We start from the raw sequence: 19,822 nt of genomic DNA on the forward strand, positions 1-19,822 counted from the left end.
TGAGGTTCACGGGCCTCCGCACCAGTTATCTCTCTTGTTGACTCGTTGAGGTCGGGAAAGAGAGTGAGTAGACCACGGGATGAAGAGGCCATATTCTGGGTAGCTGAACGGGAAGAAGAGGCCATGTTTTTTGGGTTGCTGAGTGTTTCAGCGAAATAGCAATTTCAGACTGATAATGTTCGGAAGGGGAGTGTTTCAAGATTTGCAGCTCTTAGAGGCAATCTCTCAGAAAAACGAATATCTCTCTCAGAAAATGAAGAGTTTTTCAGAAGTTTTTTCCCAGGTTTTTTTTGTCTTCGCTTCTGCCTCAAGCACAGCCTCCGCATTGGTTTATATTGACACTGACGACGCGGCCGACACGCCACTCTGTCGCTCACGTGCCTCGCCGCGTCTCCGGCTCACCTTTTGATGGCTCGACGCTTTCTGTCGGGCACGACTTTTGATGAAGTGGGTGCGCCTTTTGAGGGCGCAACTTTTGATGGCACGTCTTTTTATGGATTGAGCACGCATTTTGATGGCACGTCTTTTTATGGATTGGGCACGCCTTTTGATGGCACGCCTTTTGAAAGATTGGGCACACCTTTTGAGGGTGCGACTTTTTAGGGGTCCGACAAGACTCTGTAAACTGTCCCGACATTGATTCCGGTTAGCTCCTTCATGGGTCCGACAAGATTCTGTAAACTGTCCCGACATTGATTCCGGTTAGTTTCTACAAGGGTCCAGCAAGACTCTGTAAACTGTCACAACAACTGTCACAACATTGTCTGCTACAACGGTCCAACATGACCCCATAAACTGTCTTCTACATTGGTATGACACCACCATACAGTGTCCTCTACAACGTTATGACACCCCCATACAGTGTCCTCTACAACGTTATGACACCCCCATACCGTGTCCTCTACAACGTTATAACACCACCATCCAGTGTCTTCACCAATGGTCTGACACGACCATACAGTGTCACCTATCCTCTTTTATTTTTATGTATTTTCTTGTTTTGTAACTCTCTCCAAACTCAAGTTGGTTAGTTCCTATCCCCCTTGAGTTTGCGGGGGGCTGTTAAAACCTATCACCTACTTCACCCACTTAAACCTACTCCACTAAACCTAACCCACTACACCACTACCACCTCACCTACTCCACTAAACCTAACCCACTACACCACTACCACCTCACCTACTCCACTAAACCTAACCCACTACACCACTACCACCTCCACTTCACCTACTCCTTACCTACTACACACTCACCCTCTTCTATATATAGGAATCATGAATCATTGTAATATATCAATATAAATCAATCAATAATACATACAATTTATTCTCTCTCTATTTCTCTTTATACATTAAATTTTACATTTTCAATACCAATCAAATCAATTTATTCGAACGTGACCAAGTAGTTAGTGGAGAATCAATAGGATCTGACCAGTTGAGTTCATTTGTAGGTTCAAGAGGCTCTTCTTTCGGTAAGAGTATTATATGTGTGGGAACAAGTTCTTGGATTTCCAAATTCTCTGCTGGGTCAACAGGTTCCACGTGGTCCTTACTAGCACACTGAGGAGGTTTAGAAGTATTTTCTAAAACAAACTTTATCCAAAAGATGATTTTGTCTTATCCAAAGTTGATCGTGTCTGTGCCAAGGAGGCCTTAAGTACTTGTACAGTTTGATGCAAGGCATCAAATTTTGAGTATATCTTTTCGTTGGTGAACATGGTTAATGGGGTAAAAGGATTTTTTTTAATTTTATTTTAAAAGGTACGTGAGTGTGTCTGTGTTGTTTTGCAGGTTGTGAGGATGATTAGGGCTGAAATTTAGTGAGGTTGTTGGCCTGTTTTAATGTGGATTCCGGGCCAAGCTTCACTTAATATGAATTGTGGGCTGAGAGGGCTGGCCTGGTTATTGTGTGACTTTGGACTGGTCTGGCTTCTATGGTATTCTAGTGTGCTGGGTTTCGGCCAAATATATGGTTTGCTAAGACTTGAGTTTGAGGTTTTGGGTTGTGGGCTGTGGGTTGAAGGGTTGGGTAACAGGTTAAACAATTACCATTTTGGTTGTCTTCTCAAAAGATTGAAGTTGGTGATCGATGAGGTGGCGAGTGACGGCGAGGGTTGATCAAGACGACAACGATGTCTACCTACGAGTGAATCTCAACTAGATAGCTTGACTACTGGTCGACAATTGAGAGAGGGAATGTGGGTCATCTTCCTCAAGGTGCTCGATCGAGCCCTAGGGTTTGGTAACACGCAAGGCTATAAGGGAACACTTTTGGGAACTTTGACGAGGGTATGAGGATACTTCGACAAGTGGTTGTTGACGGCAAAGTGGCTTGTGGTTGTCAATGGCAACAATTAGTGATAGAATTTTTTATTTTTATTTTTGTTTATTCATTTATTTTTGGGTTCGATCAACTAGGACGTTTCAAGAAGAAGGCAACCTAGCCGATTAAACAAAAAGACAGATCAAAGTTGAGTTTTGGTACCAAAATGATGTAGTATGTAGTAGAAGAGAAAGAGGGAAATAGAAAGATATGAAAGGAGAAGGGGAAGGAGAGGGACACAACCCTAACACAAGGCCATAGCCTAGAACGCTCTCAATTCATTAATTTCAAGCTAAAGATTACAATGCAAATACCTACTATTTATTGGCTAGAAAACCTAATCAAAATAGGAATCATAATCTAGAGTGTTGATAAAACTCAATCAACTTAGTAAGCTAAATCCTAGTATAATAGGAAGCAAATATAATAAAGTTCTTAACCAAAATAAGACTATTAATTAAACTTAAATTAAACTAGAAAATAAATAAATACTCAAGACAAATCTCCATGCATGCACATTTTGCATCATTGAGCTTTCATTGCACGAAGAGGGGGTGGGTCGAGGGCACGTTGAAAGGTCCGGAGTGCTTGTTGGAGTGTTTTATACTTTATATATAATATAGGAAAAAGATTGTGATCCACAATTTACCCATAATGGCATGACATGTTATGTGTCAATAATTTATGGCTCAACTCCTTGCTAGGTCATTGTGTTTATTAAATTGTGGGTCTTTAGCATTCCTTTATAATATATTAATGAATTGTAATAAATATATATTTTTGCTTAATTGTAGTATATATGTTAAAATATTAATAAATATTTGAGATTGATGCAACTTTTTTTTATTTTTATTTTTTGGATCGGCAAAAGTCAGTGGTTAGTTGTTAGATTAGCAGCTCGGGGGAGTTGAAACTCACGCACATACACCTTTTAAAAAAATCCTGCTCTCCCATTCTACTCATAAGAATGGAACCCAAGGCCTCCCTTAAGAGAGACTTGGTGCAACCTAAGAAGCACAGACACTTTTGCAAAAGAAGCATGTCGTGTCATACGCCTGTGTCAGACACTCCTAAAAGCATGTCTGACACTTCTTTATTGTGTCTTAAATAAAAAATCGAATTCATAATATTAGATACATTGGTGACACTTTGGCAACACTTATTGAACCGTCCAAACACGTCCTATGTGATGAATCCATTCATGACAACAATGTTTTACACTCTTCAAACCACAACTTATGCACTTTAAATATGTTTTGAAATATTTATAAGATAAATACATCATGTGTATTACAATGTTATATAATTATTTTGCATTCTTTAAAATGTAATTGTTAGTTTGTTACATGAATGATATCTTGATGTTTAAGTTATGAAATATGTAACTTTTTAATGTAATTAGTGTTGTGTTACATATTGTTCATTAAATTATTCATATATGTGAGGCATTATCAATTTGTAAAATTATAAAATTTTAATTCTTTTTTGAAAATTGACGTTTCGGCGTGTCTAAGATGTGTTGTGTGTCATCGTTTGTGCATTTAGGTGTCTACTGTAAGTTGGCAAATTGGCTTTTGAAATATAAATAAATATAATGTAGATACAAAGTATTGTAATAAATTTGAGTTAATTTGTTTGTATAATTTGATGGCTTTTACAATTGTTTATTGGCTGGTAGCTACACTTCTGTTTCGTTGAGATTCATACATTTGAGAGGTTCAGTTCTAGTTGGGAATGCAGTTTTTTTCTATGGGAATGAGATTCTAACTTGATTCTGCCTTTGAATATCGGAATTGTGATTCTGGAGTGGACTTGTCACCACAGTAGGAGGTTTATGCACTAAGACATGAGCACATATATTTGTGTCTATGCATACATATTTATGGTGGAAAACAATATGTGATGCCCTGATCTTTGTATATTCCTGTACTGTCAGTTTTTTTGTTCATATTTGGAGCTGTAAACCAAAAAAATTATGCCTTTTGTCCCACACTAGTGGGTAGGGGTGTTTTCGGGTTGGTCGGGGTTGGGTTCATCCCTAGCCTATCCACCGAATCAAACATGTCAGGTTTGAAAAGTCATCACCCAGTGTCGACTGTCACAATGTTCGAAATCACCAAGCCAAACCATTTGGTTTGGTGGTCGGACTGGGCAGGCGATTCAGCACCCATTTCTTTTTCTTTATGCCGCTCTTAGCATGTAAACATACCTGAAATCAAAGATATATACAACTCATATTTATATAATGATAATGATTCAATTCTATTCACCCAAAAAATTGATTCAATTCAAATACAATTCTCATACAGCCAGATCCTATAGAATGGAAAAAAAGAAAAAATAGGGACAGAAGGCACACCCCAATTGCAAAGACCATGCCACCATGCATGAGTGTTGTGGCTGGTCATTGGTTTAGAGAGATTAAGATAAAGCTTAAGCTTTTTTGTGTGAAATTTCATCAGTCATCTTCATCTTCATCTTCATCAATCCATGTACTTTGCCACAAGGGTTTTGGTAGACTTGATAAATTAAGAAATGGTTCAAAGACAGAAGGGGTTGAGAGAGAGTAAGAGGGAGACGAGAGTGAAAGGGTGAAAGAGAAGAGAGATGAAAGGGTTAAGGGTTGAGGGTCTGTAACAGAGAGAGAAGAAAAGAGACGAAGGGTCTGAGAAAGAGAGAGAATAGAGTCGAAGGGTTTGTAGAGAGAGTAATGAGAGGGTGAGATGGAGAGAGAGAGGAAAGATGAAGGGTTTGTGAGAGGGGGGGGGGAAGATGAAGGGTCTCTGAGAGAGAGAGAGAGAGAGATGAAAGGTCAGTGAGTGAGAGAGGGACAGTAAGATAGAGAGTGAGAGAGATGAGTGAATTGTGTGGATGGGATAGATTGTCTTGGGAAGTGAAGAAAGTTTTGAATTGGAAAGAGTTGAAATAATTATTGCTGTGAGGGAAGTGTACAACCTTCGCCTTGGGAAGACAAAGTTCAATTTATCAAGAAATGGGGCAGCATTGTGTGGCCTGTAATGATCATTATATATGTACATACAAATAATTTGGACCGGTTGGGTTGAATGAATAATTCTCTATTGAATTCGATGGCCGACCGAAATTTGAACTAATTTTATGAATTCCAACCGTTGCTGTCCGATACAATGACGAAACCGTCCGTAGTGGGCTCAGGCTGGGCGGTTTGGATCGGGTCCGTTGGATGGTTCGGATTATTTTTTGTGAAGACCACATGAATTATTTTTTGTGCCATTGTGTTATATCAAGTGGTATATGCTCAATTAAATAAAATAAATTCATATAATTTTTTACTACCGCATCCATTTCTGGAGCTGTAATAAACATTTTTATTGTCTTCAGATTTCTATACTGTTTAACGGATTTTATTGAACAAACTTTTCAGGGTTGAACGAAAATTTGGTGTTTTCAGCAGTCTTGATGCTTGTTCATTCGTTGCTAATGTATATGATAAAGGGAATATTTTAAGTATTGTAACAGACTGCTCTCCCCATGGCACTCATGTTGCTGGTATTGCTTCGGCTTTCCACCCAAAGGTAAAGTTGTAGACCATTGATAAAGATTTAAACCTTGTGTTACATTCTTATCACAAGAAACAATATTACCTTTTGAAATTTGGTATAATATGCATAGGAACCTCTGCTGAATGGAGTTGCACCAGGAGCACAGTTAATTTCGTGTAAAATTGGAGATGCACGCTTAGGTTCAATGGAAACTGGAACAGGCTTGACACGTGCACTGATAGCTGCGGTGGAGGTATGTCTTTTTCGTCTGGTTTAGGAATAGACTTATATGAGATTAGTAGCAGTTGGGATCTTTTTTTTGCCTTGTTAAGAGTTTTCTGGTAATTATTACTGCTTTGTTGAATATCTAAGATTCTCAAGAAAATGGATGTTGTAGGTCTTCAAAAATATGGAGTGGTCATATGTCTAGTTTTTACTGCATATTTGTTGGATTCTGTACCAAATTCTTATGGTTCAGGGAGTGAAAAATGACTATTTGACAATTATTTTTGCAATGAATAAAAGTTTGTTTGCAACTCTTGTACGTTCGATGTTATATGGTTCTTTAGATATTAGGAACTCAATTTCCTTCATGTTTTGTTTGGTTTGGTTTGGTTTGGATTGGATTGGATATATCTTTATTATTTTTGATAAATTAGTAGAGCGTATTTGTATTCTACACTATATCTTGAACATTGAGATAACAAAGGCATTATCTAGTGTCAGTTCCTCATTTTTTGAGGTGCTGGAAAAGTAGACTGGGCATGGAATTATTGATGTAGCCCAGTCTTCACAAGTATTTTGTTAAACACATGACAGACCAATATACATGCTGATTTTTTTTTTTCTCCACATAGAGTGAGAGATAGAGATGGTGATGTAGAAGAGAAAAGAAGAAAGCATATAGGAAGAAAGAGAGAGAGAGGGGCTTAGCTTAGCTCATCCAAATATTTAATTTTTATTCATTCCAAAACACCAATTCATTCTTCCCTTCTCTGAGTATGCCCATTTTATTAGCTGTACAAAACCCTAATTCATCATCTATTCATTACGTCAACAATTTTATCCCAAGATTCCATCACTAGAACACCAAAAATATCTGAAAATAAGAAAATACAGCAATATAATCAAGAAAACACTGTTAATAAAAATTTTACCACTCCGTTGACAGCTTGATTTGAATCTTGCATCAACTAGGTTGCATCACTTGACCTCTAGTTTTTATTTGCACAACGAGGCTTCCCTCGAACTTAAACTGAAATTTGTGCTTAATAGCCTGATCTTGGCAATCAAGATATGGCATAAGAAATTGGCTTATTCAAGTACCCTATCACCTCAGATGTCATTTTGATAGAAAGTGGGTTCTGTTTGTATATTTCAAAGGTTTTTGGAAATGATTGAAGTTCAGTACTGAACATTTTAGTGAGGCATTAATTATGCCTCCTCACAAGCATCAAATCAATGCTTGGAATTGGCATTTGTTATATTCTTTCGAGATGTTCTTTATGGTTTTCTTGTTTTCCTTTTTTGTGCTTTGTGATTATTATTATTTTTTGTCTTTTATTTGGATCGTATCATGTGTTGTTTCATGCAACACAATCATATGTTAAGTAAATTAATGGAAATTGGCATATGCGTGATATTAGTTAAGCCTAAATGAGGATGTTAAAATTTGATTACTGGGAACATAAGGGGATGTCCATTATTTCTTAACGATGCCAGTTGGTTTATTTACAGCACAAATGCGACCTCATCAACATGAGTTATGGTGAACCAACATTGTTGCCTGATTATGGACGTTTTGTTGACCTCGTTGATGAAGTAACAATACTACCCTTGCAATTTTGGTGTGATTGCTCTATATCTTTTCGTTTTATATTTTGTGCGCTATTGATTCTATAGATAACACCGTGGTTGAACATTTAGGTGGTGAACAAGCATCGTCTAATATTTGTCAGTAGTGCTGGCAACAGTGGCCCAGCATTGAGTACTGTGGGTGCACCTGGTGGTACCACTTCAAGCATAATAGGAGTTGGTGCATATGTCTCTCCAGCTATGGCTGCTGGAGCTCACTGTGTAGTTGAACCTCCTTCTGAAGGGCTTGAATACACCTGGTATGGTAACTTCATTATGAAGGCAATTTTTGAATTTTCTGATCAGTGAGCAGTTAATGTTTTGTTTTGTACTTTTAGCTTATAAGTGGAGTCCTTTCTCGAGGTTGTTCATTCAGGATATTATTATTGTACTTGCTGTTATTGTAGTTATTTTCAATTTTGGCATTTGAATCGCACTATAATTTGCTGAATACAGGTCTAGCAGAGGACCAACTGTTGATGGGGATCTTGGAGTCTGTATAAGCGCTCCTGGTGGGGCAGTGGCTCCTGTCCCTACATGGACGCTTCAACGACGTATGCTTATGAACGGAACTTCAATGGCATCTCCCTCTGCTTGTGGCGGAGTTGCTTTACTCGTTAGTGCCATGAAGGTTATTATGATTTTCTTTCCTTTGCTTTTGTTTCTTTTAACTCCCTCTCTTAGTGTCATCTACATTGTTTCTTTTTATCATCGACAACATATAAGCATAGAATGTTTGCTGGATCAGGCCGAGGGCATTCCAGTGAGTCCATACATTGTAAGGGAAGCTCTTGAGAATTCATCTATCCCTGTTGGTGTTTTGCCAGAAGATAAACTAACCACTGGGCAGGGGCTTATGCAAGTTGACAAGTTAGATTTGCTAATCTTGGCCTTTGTCTTTTAATTGAAAATAGAATGGACCTTGTAAGCTGAGATGTATGTTTATAATTAATTGCGTGACAGGGCACACGAATATATTCAGAAGTTGCATAAAGTCCCATGTGTTAGATATCAAATAAAGATAAATCAAGCTGGTAAATCAAGTGAGTGAAGTATTTCTTAATCTATCCTGCACGCACACATCTGTATTCTGATCATTATGCGTCCATTACTTATAGTCTGTGTTGCATGTTAGTGGTAAAGTTATGGAAGAATGTTTGTGCATTATACATGCAAATGCAAATCTTACCAAAAAATACATGTGGGTAGAGTGTCTTTTTTTATTTTATTTTTTGCTTGTTCTTCTTTTCTTTCTTTTAACACAAATATGTGGAAATTTAGTGATTTTGAATATATTATAGCCTTCTAATGACTAGAGTCAAGTCCATATTTTATGGGTACACGAAGGATTCTGCAATTGATTCATTAGTGACCGAGGCTTTTCTAGTCGCTTCGATTAATTGTGTGTGGTCTTTCTTGAATGAAATTAACCTTTTGGTCATAATGAATTTTTTGTTCAGCCCCTACATCACGAGGCATCTATCTACGGGAGGCTAGTGCTTGCCAACAATCAACGGAGGTGAGAACATAAACATGTGGGGACTTTGATGTAATTATTATGTTTCTTAGGTTGTGTTTGAATCATGGATTTGGGTAGGGAAGAAAAAGGCAAGGGAAATAGAGAAAAAAAAACCAGCTTATATTTCATTTACATGTCCTCACCTGTTCCTTTCTTTTTTGAAATCTCTACCTAAATTCATGATCCAAAAATGGCCTTAGTGAGTTTCCAAATACTCCTAAAATGATTTACTTTATGGATATGCTTAACTTGTTTACTTTTGAGTCACTTTTTGAATTTTCACTATTCAATTAAGATCAATCTTGTTTATAGTTCATTTTTGCTATCTTTAATTTCTCAAGAATGCATTTTTTCCCCCCTTTTCTTCATCATTATGCATTCTTGTCTTGCATCATATTTATGTTTGCTAATGGGATAGATGTCATGACCCATGAGACCAAACCTTAGTGATGTAGAACGGCTATCAAGAAATCTGTTTGACAAACTAATTGATTCCATAATCATAAATTATGGATAATAATTGATCCAAAAGAAAAGATCAAATTTATCAAGAAGAGTAAGAATAGAGAAAGAAGAAGAAGATGGGTCAAAATCCTAATATAAAAAATGGGCCACAACCTTAACTCAATATTATTATTCTCAAAGCTAACTTAAAAGTATTACATAAAGCCATATATATAGGTAACATAGGAAACCCTAATTACAAATAGGAAACTAAATCATAACATTATTTGGAAACCTATTCTCTAATAAAATAAATAAACTAAATATCGTAAGATCCTAATTAAAATATGAATACAAAATAAATAAACATAAATATAAAATTACACATAAATATAATCTCCATATCACGTTCTGCATCACTTTGACTCAGGCCAAAAGCTTATTAAAAGGAAAAAAGAGAGACGAAAAAAGATTTATACTGTTTTCTTTATGTCTTTATATTACGACAAAATGATTGCAAACCCTAAGTGTAGGTTATCACAAGTAATAATTTCTTAGTGAATCCGAGGTCAAACCACATGGAATGGTTGATGCTATGTATAATTCCTATTAGTGTGTAGAGAATAAAAACAGTGAATTTGTTCCACTAGAAAGTGGAGCAAGTAATTATAATGCATTATAACTGAAGACAAGTAAACTTAGATTAAGAAAAATCAATGGAGACAAGCACTAGGGATTCAAGGGTCTCCTAGCATCATATTATATGAATTTGGAATTAGGAGAAAAATGAAAAGGAGAAAAACAGGACCTGACGTGAAATTGTTTTGTTTTCTAGTGGATAGTGTGTTGGGATTTTTTGTTGTAGTGAAATTCTTGCTAAGTTGAAGGGATAGTTATGTGGGACAATTATAAGATCAACTATGTTGTATGGTATAAAATGTTGAGTTGTAAAGGAATAATATTATCGAAAAACTGAGAGAAGTTGAAATAAGTATGTTGAGATGGATGAGTAGTGTGACAAGTCATGAATGCATTTTGAGATGCTAGATGTGAAGATAAATTGAGCAGAGGTCAACCAAAAGATAATTTGGCCATGGGAAGTGTAGACTCTAACTACATGTTGGGAAAGAGCGGTGATGTTATTGAAATGGAAGTCCAAAAGGATGGGGAAAGTTGAGGATATAGACTGAGGTGGTGAAAAGGATGCGATTGACTTAATTTTAGTTGAAAATATGGCTTTCAACTGAGCCTCCCGAAGAACATGCGTCCATGTAGCTGAACCCAATTAATTGGGATTATTCCTTATGGAGTTGTGTTTATGCTGCATCATTGATACTCCGCAAATGACTTGTTGGCAATCTAACATAATAGTATTCATCAAAATTCAAATAATTAAGAATCTATCTTACTAATTACTGATGACTTTTTTGTTTCAATTACTTTTTCTCAAGTGTCAACTAGTATCATTTTGTAGATGCCATTTGCAAAATAAGGCCATATAGGCGTACCATTGTTAGCTTGTTAGTGATTTTACCCGTTTCAAATAATTTTCTTAAGTACAAATATTTGTAGAATACGCTGTGTTACACCAGCAGCAATGTTGTATGGGATGAAATGTTGGGCAACTAAGAAACAACATATAGATAAGATGAGTGTTGCTGAGATGAGGTTGCTAAAATGAATGTGTGGCAAGACTAGAAAAGATCGAGTTAAGAATGAGTATATTTGTGAATGGGTAGGACCGATATAAAATAAGTTGAGAGAGAATAGGTTGAGATAGTTTGGTCATATACAACGGAGACCAACAGAGGTAGTAGTGAGGAGATGCGACACAGTTACAGTAGATGGAAATGGTAGGGGAAGGGGCAGACCTAGATTGATGTGGGTTAGTGTAGTAAATAGAGATATGAATCTCCTTAATTTGACTAACCAAGTAGCCCTTGATAGAGCCTAATGGAGAAGAAGGATTCATGTAGTCGATCCCATTTGATGGGGACTTAAGGCTTGGTTTGGTTTATGTTGTGCTACACCACTTTTTTCCCTATTACCTATAGTTTCTTTTAATTCATCAGTGAATTTGGTAATTGCAACTGCTATGCATGTTAGTGAGGTCACACAAGGAAAGAAAGCCATATAGGATGCCAATGGCGTTGCATTTGTTGTATATGCATAAATGGAATGTTCATTAAGACTTGCCTAGCCATCATTTCTACTGAAATTATGGTCTTTTGACCTGTAGGGAAAAGTATTTCTGTTGTCCATATTTTCTTTGTTGTTGACTTGTATCTTTTAGCGCCTAATGTGACTACATGCAGTGGACGGTGCAAGTTGAACCAAAGTTCCATGATGATGCTAGCAATTTAGAGCAGTTGGTTCCCTTTGAAGAGTGTATTGAGTTGCATTCTAGTGGAAAGGAATTTGTGAAAGCTCCTGAGTATCTCCTTCTCACTCATAACGGCCGCAGCTTCAAGTAAGTCAGCTTCAACTTGACTAATCTTCTGCATAAGCACTCATATACTATTACGGTGATGGTTGGAAGTGGAAATGCCAGAAGATAGGCCGTACCATGTGTTGATGTCGATTTTAGGAAATGTCAATAATTCGTAAGGTTAACGTGAGACTCGTGAAGCATGCTTGTACTTGTTATTTTTGTAATCTTACTTTCAAATGTCGCTTGAGCATTGACTGAACAATTATATTTTAATAACAATAGATGTTATTGTGTGCATACCTGTGCACTCATGTGTGCCTTAAAGAGGGGTATGCTATCAAGCTTGTGAAAAGACGGCCCACAATTTGGTTAGGCTGAATCAGGCACTGAGGGCCACATCTTGGATTATTTGGTCTAAATTTGCAGGATTGGTGGGCCTTGCCATGAGGCTGCAATACACCTTCATGTCCCTGTGTTTGAGAACATTGGCTTGGATGATTCTTTGGGGTATGTTCTCTCCAATGAGAGCCAAAGCCATTGTGTAGTGTGATGAAGGAATTTCTTCAAATTGTTCATGGCTATTGGCTACCATTATACTGTGATGACTCATCAATGCTTGGATATTTCTTCTTATTTTATTACTGCTATATTATTATTATTATTGATATTATTTCTGTACCAAACATTATTTGTTATCACCTGCTGATGTTAGTGAATATTAACACGTTATTTCCCCTTCTTTTTCAGCATAGTTGTAGATCCTACCAATCTGAGTGATGGTTTACACTATTATGAACTGTGTGGGATTGATTGCAAAGCCCCATGGCGTGGTCCCGTTTTCAGAATCCCTGTTACTATAACAAAGGCGATGGCTGTGAAAAATCGACCTGCACTACTTTCATTTTCAGGGATGACATTTCTTCCAGGTGATTATTGTGGTGTCAATTTGCAAATTAATATTAATTATTCTAGCAATTATTTATCCTCCATGACAACTTGCACTTCTCAACAACTTAACATTGTTCTTGCATTCTATGTCATGGTCGTGTTAAAATGTTTGTATGCGAAAATACTTATTGAAGGTAATCAACTTGTAGGTAATCTGTTTGTGTGAATCATATAGTTTTGTTAGCCCAAATTACACTAGAAAGTCAATATGATGTCTGGGAAGTTGAAAAACTGATATGGGCCATGGTATAAACTCAAATGTCAGTGAAAAGCAAGATGGAATGTTAATGAATGCTATGTCAAACACAAATTAATGATTGTATTTCCCTTGAACGTCAATTGCTTCGCCTGATGTAATTGAACTCTCTTTTTTAGGCTTGTTTCTTTTGTTTGATAAATCCAATTATGATATAGAAAGTGATGAAGATGAAATCTGCAATTAGTGTTTCAGAGATTGAATATCTAATGTTTGTGTGTGTTATATTTTTTATCTGCTGATTATTTATTTATTTGAGTTATTCGTTGTCGAATTGAACTAGCTGCTTAGACTATGGTTCATCGATTGGCACCCTTGTTTGTCATTGGCACTTCTCTGATTGGAAAATTATATTTGAGCAAGTTTTAGTTAAGTGTTTCACATGGAGACAAACTTAGTGGACCAGTAATCCTTCGGTGGTTGTTTATGGTTTTCCATAAAAAGCTCTTTCCAAGTGTCACATTTGTAGGTTATGAGACTTTCTTCAGAGAATTTAACAAAAATTGTCAGTATGTTGGATATGGAATCAAATTGATTGAATTCTTTGCAGAGGTTCATATTAGATTGCATTTATTTATTTATTTATTTTAGTTGTTACTTGAAGGTTCTCAATTGTGAATACTTGAACTGCTTACAGATCGAATTCATCACAGTTTCAAATTTTCTTTTGTCAATGGTCATGTATTCTCAAGTAGTATTATATAATTGAGAATACATGACAGCTTTATGAAGGATTGCAGTGCCCAATAAAAACAAATCACCTGAAAATCATTTTAGGTTGGGAGTCTTTCTTATTTTTTACGGTTTTTTTCCTTGCCTTCATTCTACCCTCAATATGTACAATTGTAGTAGAGAAGGTGCCAAGGGGGCACCTCCATCAAACAAAAGCGAAGTGAGAGATGAAAAAAACCACAAAAATAAAATAAAACCAACCGAAAAACTCCCAGCAGCACCCCTAGTACACAATGCACAGACACTTCCCATTACTGCTTCCGCCACAATACCCAGCGGAATCCTCTCTCTCCTGTCCTTCATATTTAATTGAGCAAACCTTTTACATTTCCCATGCTTCCTAGAAGAAAAGAGCCGCCTCCCCCTTTCTGCTTTCCTTTCAAGTTTCCTACCACCATCTTTTGCCAGTTTCCTCAAATAATTGTTCTGCTTCTGAGACAAAAACCTTTGTTAGAAGCCCCCAGAAAACTATTGAAATTTCTCTTATTTTGTTTCATCCATTCCAGACCACACCTTTTCTGTAGCACCAAAGAGATCTAAAAAGAATTAAACATCACCCTGTTCTACTCCACTTAGAGGTAGCACATCCATAGGAGGGCAGAAAACTGAAGATGACACCTCCAAATTCACCGTCCCACCATCACCTATGGTACCCCAAACCAGCTAACCCTTCTTAACTTCCCCTTCCGCAACTCCAGAAAATTTTGACCAGTACCCATCCTCAAGTAATCAGAAGGCACTGTCCTCGGAAAGACTCCTATGAGTTTGCTTGCTCCTAGCATCCCAAAAATCCGCTGCTCTTAACTCCAATGGCCTTGACAAACTGCTCACATTGTTACCTTTTACTAATACTGCTCGCATAGTTTTACCTTCCTGAACCTCAAACTTATCCACCTCTGTATCTGACTGCCTCCATGCCTCTACTCCTTCTTTGGTAGCCCATATTTACTCAAAGGCCTTGCCTTTCAACTTTCGGCAACCAAAATCTTTAGAAGTAGTTTGCAACCCAGGAAAGCATCCATTGTTCCATAAAAAATGAAGTTGATCATCTTTAGTTGCTTCTCAAATATTTTCTGGTTTCTTTGGGTTTTCTGTGAATCACTCCTTGGACTGAATGTCATTATTTATTTTGTTCTATTTATCATTATTATTTTTGAAGCTTTTTTGATTTGCCTTCTCATTTGCCTCTTTCATAGTGTCTTATTACTCTACGACTAGTATCATTGCTATTCTCACTAACTAATTCCATGCTCATGCTCTCTCTCTCTCTCTCTCTCTCTCTCTCTCTTCATGCTCTGAGAATGCTAATCTGTCATGGTGTATTATATAGATGATACTACTTTGGTGGGCCTAGCATTTGCATGTTTCTATCAATTGGATACCTTTGTTATTAAACTTTGCCTTATTAAATTTAATGTCTTTAATAAAAATGGGGTTCTGCTAGTGACAACCTTAAGGGCTATCAATAAGAAGAGCCAAATGCCAAAATATTTATAATCTCAATACATTTTTCACATATTCCAAAATACTCACACATTTTACACATTTTTTGAGCCTGAAGGGCTGTTTTTAGCATTTGCGATAAAAATAAGCATGTGGGGAATTTTAATTCATAATCACTTTTACATTATCACATTAGACATAGATTAAGGTGCAGATCTATGTAACAATTGGTTTTTTTGACAATCATCCTCTTATTCATAAAACGTGAGATTGTATATATTTTTGTAAAAATTAAAAATCTATGTGGTGTCTCTCTGAATTTTGTTTTTAGTTTGCACTAGTGACTAAGTAGTTACCATTTTTGTGTGTGTGTGCACAGATACAGCGTATAAGCATGTTCTGATGTGCTGTGAGTGAAGGATATAACCATTCTCTTTCCTTAATTAATTAATTATTTTTGGGTTTGCTTCCTTCTGAATGTATTGCTTAATAGGCCATATTGAAAGGAAATATATCAAGGTACCAATTGGTGCTTCTTGGGTTGAGGCTACCTTGCGGACATCAGGGTTTGATACTGCTAGAAGATTTTTTGTTGACACTGTTCAGGTACAATATGCAATCAAAGCTTTTGTTACATTGTCTAGACCTTCTTTGACATATACCTGCAATATACAGATCAGTCCGTTGCAAAGGCCTATGAAGTGGGAAAGTGTCATTACATTCTCGTGTCCTTCTGCCAAAAGCTTTGCATTTCCGGTGGAGGGTGGTCGGACAATGGAATTGGTGATAGCTCAATTTTGGTCAAGTGGCATTGGAAGTCATGAAGCCACTGTTGTAGAGTTTGAGGTAACATCTTTTGTTTTAGATATCTGAAAATGCTGTGTGACTGGATGTTATATTACTTACATTTTTGAATTGTTAGAATTCTGTAAATTTATCATGTTTTTATGGCACTGGAGGGTATGGGCTTAGCATCTTTACTGCTAGATGTAAATTTTCTTATGTTTTTTATGTTATTATTACTATTTATTTATTTATTTGTTTTTTATTAGAAAAAAAAACTTGCTGTGCGACATTGTCTTGAGTTTGAATTTGATTTTGGAGGTAACAATTCAGATGTTCCAATAACTCTTTGGGGACGCAGTCACATGTTGTAGTATTGGCTATTCGGAAAATTATACTCAAATAATTGAGTTTTGATGTGCATTCTGCACTCCTATTTTTGGTGTGCCAGCAGGCTAGCTTTGTGGGGGTACTGTTACATATAAGCATTTGTTTTCTGTTAAAATGTCCCTGATAGAAAGTTTAACCTTGCTGATTTCCCTTGAGTAAAACTTTATTGTCGAAAACAAGGATCTAGAGAACCACCAAATTATTGAACAAACTACAAATTATAAACTCGCAGCTTGACGACAATACCTAAGCACCTAGGTGTAGCAATGGCAATCACGCAAACAGTGAAATGCAAAATTTCATAATTTTTTTACTTAGTATTTTTTATAAGCATTTCATTTTACCTTGTTTAAAATTACAAAAAAAAAAAAATAATAATAATAAAATAAAAAATAAAATAAAATAAAATAAAAGATTAAGAAAAAATCTCTTCCTTGAAAATTTTCTTAATATTTTTTATGCAGCAACTTCAAGAGACATACATCCCATAAATTTAAATTCTGTTTTTGTGTGGATCTTTATAACTAGCTTAGCAGGGAGAGCTTTATGACATTGGCAGCAGCCAGTTATTTTCTGTATGAACCCTTCTATTTTTATGATTTGCTTCACCAAAGTAGTGGTTGTGAATTTTATGTTGTCTCTTTTTAAAATATGAATCAATTTGATAGCGGGTACGAAAGTAAAAGCGCTGCCCTGGCATTGCCACAGATATATATATATATATATATATCTATATTTTTGTGTCTATAATGCCTGGAATTTCTGTGAGTGCCAATTTTTTTGTTGTTTACCTTCTTATATGGTTATGTTGGCCGGCTGTATTTGCTTGTTTTTTCTTTGTGAATTTGGCTATGTCAAATTAGGTGCTAATCTTTGTCAATCTAATGTCACTCCCTTGTAGTTTGAGGTCTTATAAAGGCAGAAGCTGTTGTTTATTTTATTGTCTTTTATTATTTCTAAGATTGTGATAGGAAGTGGCCTTATTCCTTTATTCATCTTAAAGCCTTTTCTGTGTTTTTTATATCAATTTTTAGATTGAGTTTCATGGGATTAATATCAACAAAGGAAGTGGTACTAGACGTACGGGACACACCAGTTAAAATTGATGTGATGTAGGACAGCTTGCTGAATTTTTAAAACAGAAGATATTTGAAGGCTCAAACAGTGAGTAAGGTTTTAATGGTTAAATTGAAGGCTGATAGGTAACAGAAGGGATTAGGGTTGATTTGGGGGTGATAGAATAGAGTTTTGATGTTGAAAAGTGCATTTTTAGAGGATTGTGAATGGTAACCCAAGAATAGTAACTTGGGTCTATGCGCAAATAAGAAGAAAGAGAAGTAAAAGAAGACAGAGAAAGAGGTGCTTCACCCTCACAAGGGTTAGGTCAACCACAAACACAATTTCAAATTATCATAATATCAACTCCTTTTTGAATTGTTGAGATTACACATATATTTACATGCTAAAGACTCCTAATCCTACAAGGACTATCAAATTTTGAAACTAAGAATTTTTGACAATTACTAATATTCTAGACCAACTAGGACGCTAAATAAAATTCAAAGAACATTAATTGACATGCAAGACAACCCATGGACTATGACTAACTACTACTAATGTCCAACAATTATTGAAATTACCATAGCACCTCTTGAAATTACCATAGCACCTTCCAAGTACTTGTACCTAATATGGTGACATAAATTTGTCCACCACTAATTAAAAATAGGCACTATTAAAGACTTAAATTTATTCCAAAATTTCAATCCATGATGTCATATATATGCTCCCTTTTTCTTCTTTCCATGGTCTTCATATTGTTTACCTTCCTATATGCTTATATTGGCTAGTTGTATTTCCTTCTTTTTTCCTTGAGAAAATTGGTGAAAAGTCCATTTTAAAAAGAGGGTATAAGGCATTAGATCCAAGGTAAAATCTTATTTGGTGATAAGGACATGCGGGAAAAGTCGTATCAATACATGAATATGTGCAAAGGCATTTAATGGATACACAGGAGGGGATGAGAGTTTACAAGGGAAATTATTTAGAGGTGAAAATTGAGCACACGATTATTATAATTCAGATTGATGAAGCGTCAAGAGGAGAGCTAGTGGAGATCATTGAAAGGAACCAAATACGAAGTTTCTCTTTGAAGATTGATCTGGGAGGAGTTTTTTGGGCAATGCAATCTTTGAGATAAGCATGGGGGAAAATCAAGGACGAAAGATTTTTCAGCAAATGCAATAGCAAATCAGCAGTGTTTTGTTTACAGAGGTTCAACAACAAGAGAGGGATTTTCATAGATCCAAATGGATTTCAGGGGGAAAACGCAGTAACATTGTGATTCTGGCAGGAAATAATAGTTCTGGTTGGGCAGAAACTGCTCAGATGCTTGGAAGAATTATTAATAGAGATTTCAATGATAAGACGAAGGAGCAGGATATGAGGAAAATGATTAGGGAACGGGAGAGTCAGAGAGGGAGTTTGATGAATAGGGCTCAAGGAGGTTCTTCTCTTGTTGATCACAATGAATGTCAGAAAACAGGGATAAACAGAGCCCGATTGTATGTTGACTTATTCAGAGCTGAATCATCAAAACAAGAGAGATTGTCTAATGATTTGGATATAGGTTGAGTTGTGGTCTGTACTAGAATTGATTTTTTCATCAGCTGGGATCAAATTGAGAAGGAATTGAGCAAATATCTTAAGCAAATTATTGTTCTTCATCCATTCCAGTTAAACCGAGCTTTGTTCTTTGCTAAAAACAGTGAGGATGCGGAATCCTTTGGCCAATATGGTTTGTGCTTCTTTGATAAAGGAATTGCAATGACATTGGAGAAATGGATGGGAGTTAAGCTCAGTTCTTCGGAGGTTATTGCATCGTATGGAGGCTGGATTGTTGTTTGTGATCTACCTTTCAATTTGTGTAACCAAGGGACTTTCGAGTTGATTGGAAAAAAGTGTGGAGGTTTATTGGAGATTGATCGAAACACCAAAACATTCGATAACCTGTTTGAAGGAAGACTGAAGGTAAGAGGTTCTGATTGTGGCTTTTTGCTAGCGAGAATGGAGCTGGAGATTGCTGGGATCTCTGTTCAAATTTGCATTAAGCCATTGTCAAGACTTGTTAGGAAGAAGGTGGACCAACGACAATGGGTTTTCTAGCAAGATTTCTT

At 36.3% G+C, this 19,822-nt stretch overlaps 1 protein-coding gene across 4 annotated transcripts in view; it reads left to right on the plus strand.

The window, feature by feature from the left end:
* TPP2 (tripeptidyl peptidase ii) overlaps window positions 1–19,822 on the plus strand; it is an 84,478-nt gene that overhangs the window by 24,690 nt on the left and 39,966 nt on the right. For all 4 annotated transcript variants that reach the window (XM_028227716.2, XM_028227717.2, XM_028227718.2 and 1 more), the window contains 12 exons: window positions 5,729–5,879; window positions 5,977–6,099; window positions 7,584–7,667; window positions 7,773–7,960; window positions 8,157–8,331; window positions 8,449–8,570; window positions 8,664–8,743; window positions 9,161–9,219; window positions 11,979–12,133; window positions 12,842–13,020; window positions 15,967–16,079; window positions 16,149–16,319. In XM_028227716.2, coding sequence (XP_028083517.2) covers window positions 5,729–5,879; window positions 5,977–6,099; window positions 7,584–7,667; window positions 7,773–7,960; window positions 8,157–8,331; window positions 8,449–8,570; window positions 8,664–8,743; window positions 9,161–9,219; window positions 11,979–12,133; window positions 12,842–13,020; window positions 15,967–16,079; window positions 16,149–16,319 — 1,600 coding nt within the window. The remainder of the gene's footprint in view (window positions 1–5,728; window positions 5,880–5,976; window positions 6,100–7,583; window positions 7,668–7,772; window positions 7,961–8,156; window positions 8,332–8,448; window positions 8,571–8,663; window positions 8,744–9,160; window positions 9,220–11,978; window positions 12,134–12,841; window positions 13,021–15,966; window positions 16,080–16,148; window positions 16,320–19,822) is intronic.

Source organism: Camellia sinensis, chromosome 1 (assembly GCF_055761805.1).
Source record: "Camellia sinensis isolate YWXY chromosome 1, ASM5576180v1, whole genome shotgun sequence".
In the NCBI taxonomy this organism is placed as follows: Eukaryota; Viridiplantae; Streptophyta; class Magnoliopsida; order Ericales; family Theaceae; genus Camellia; species Camellia sinensis.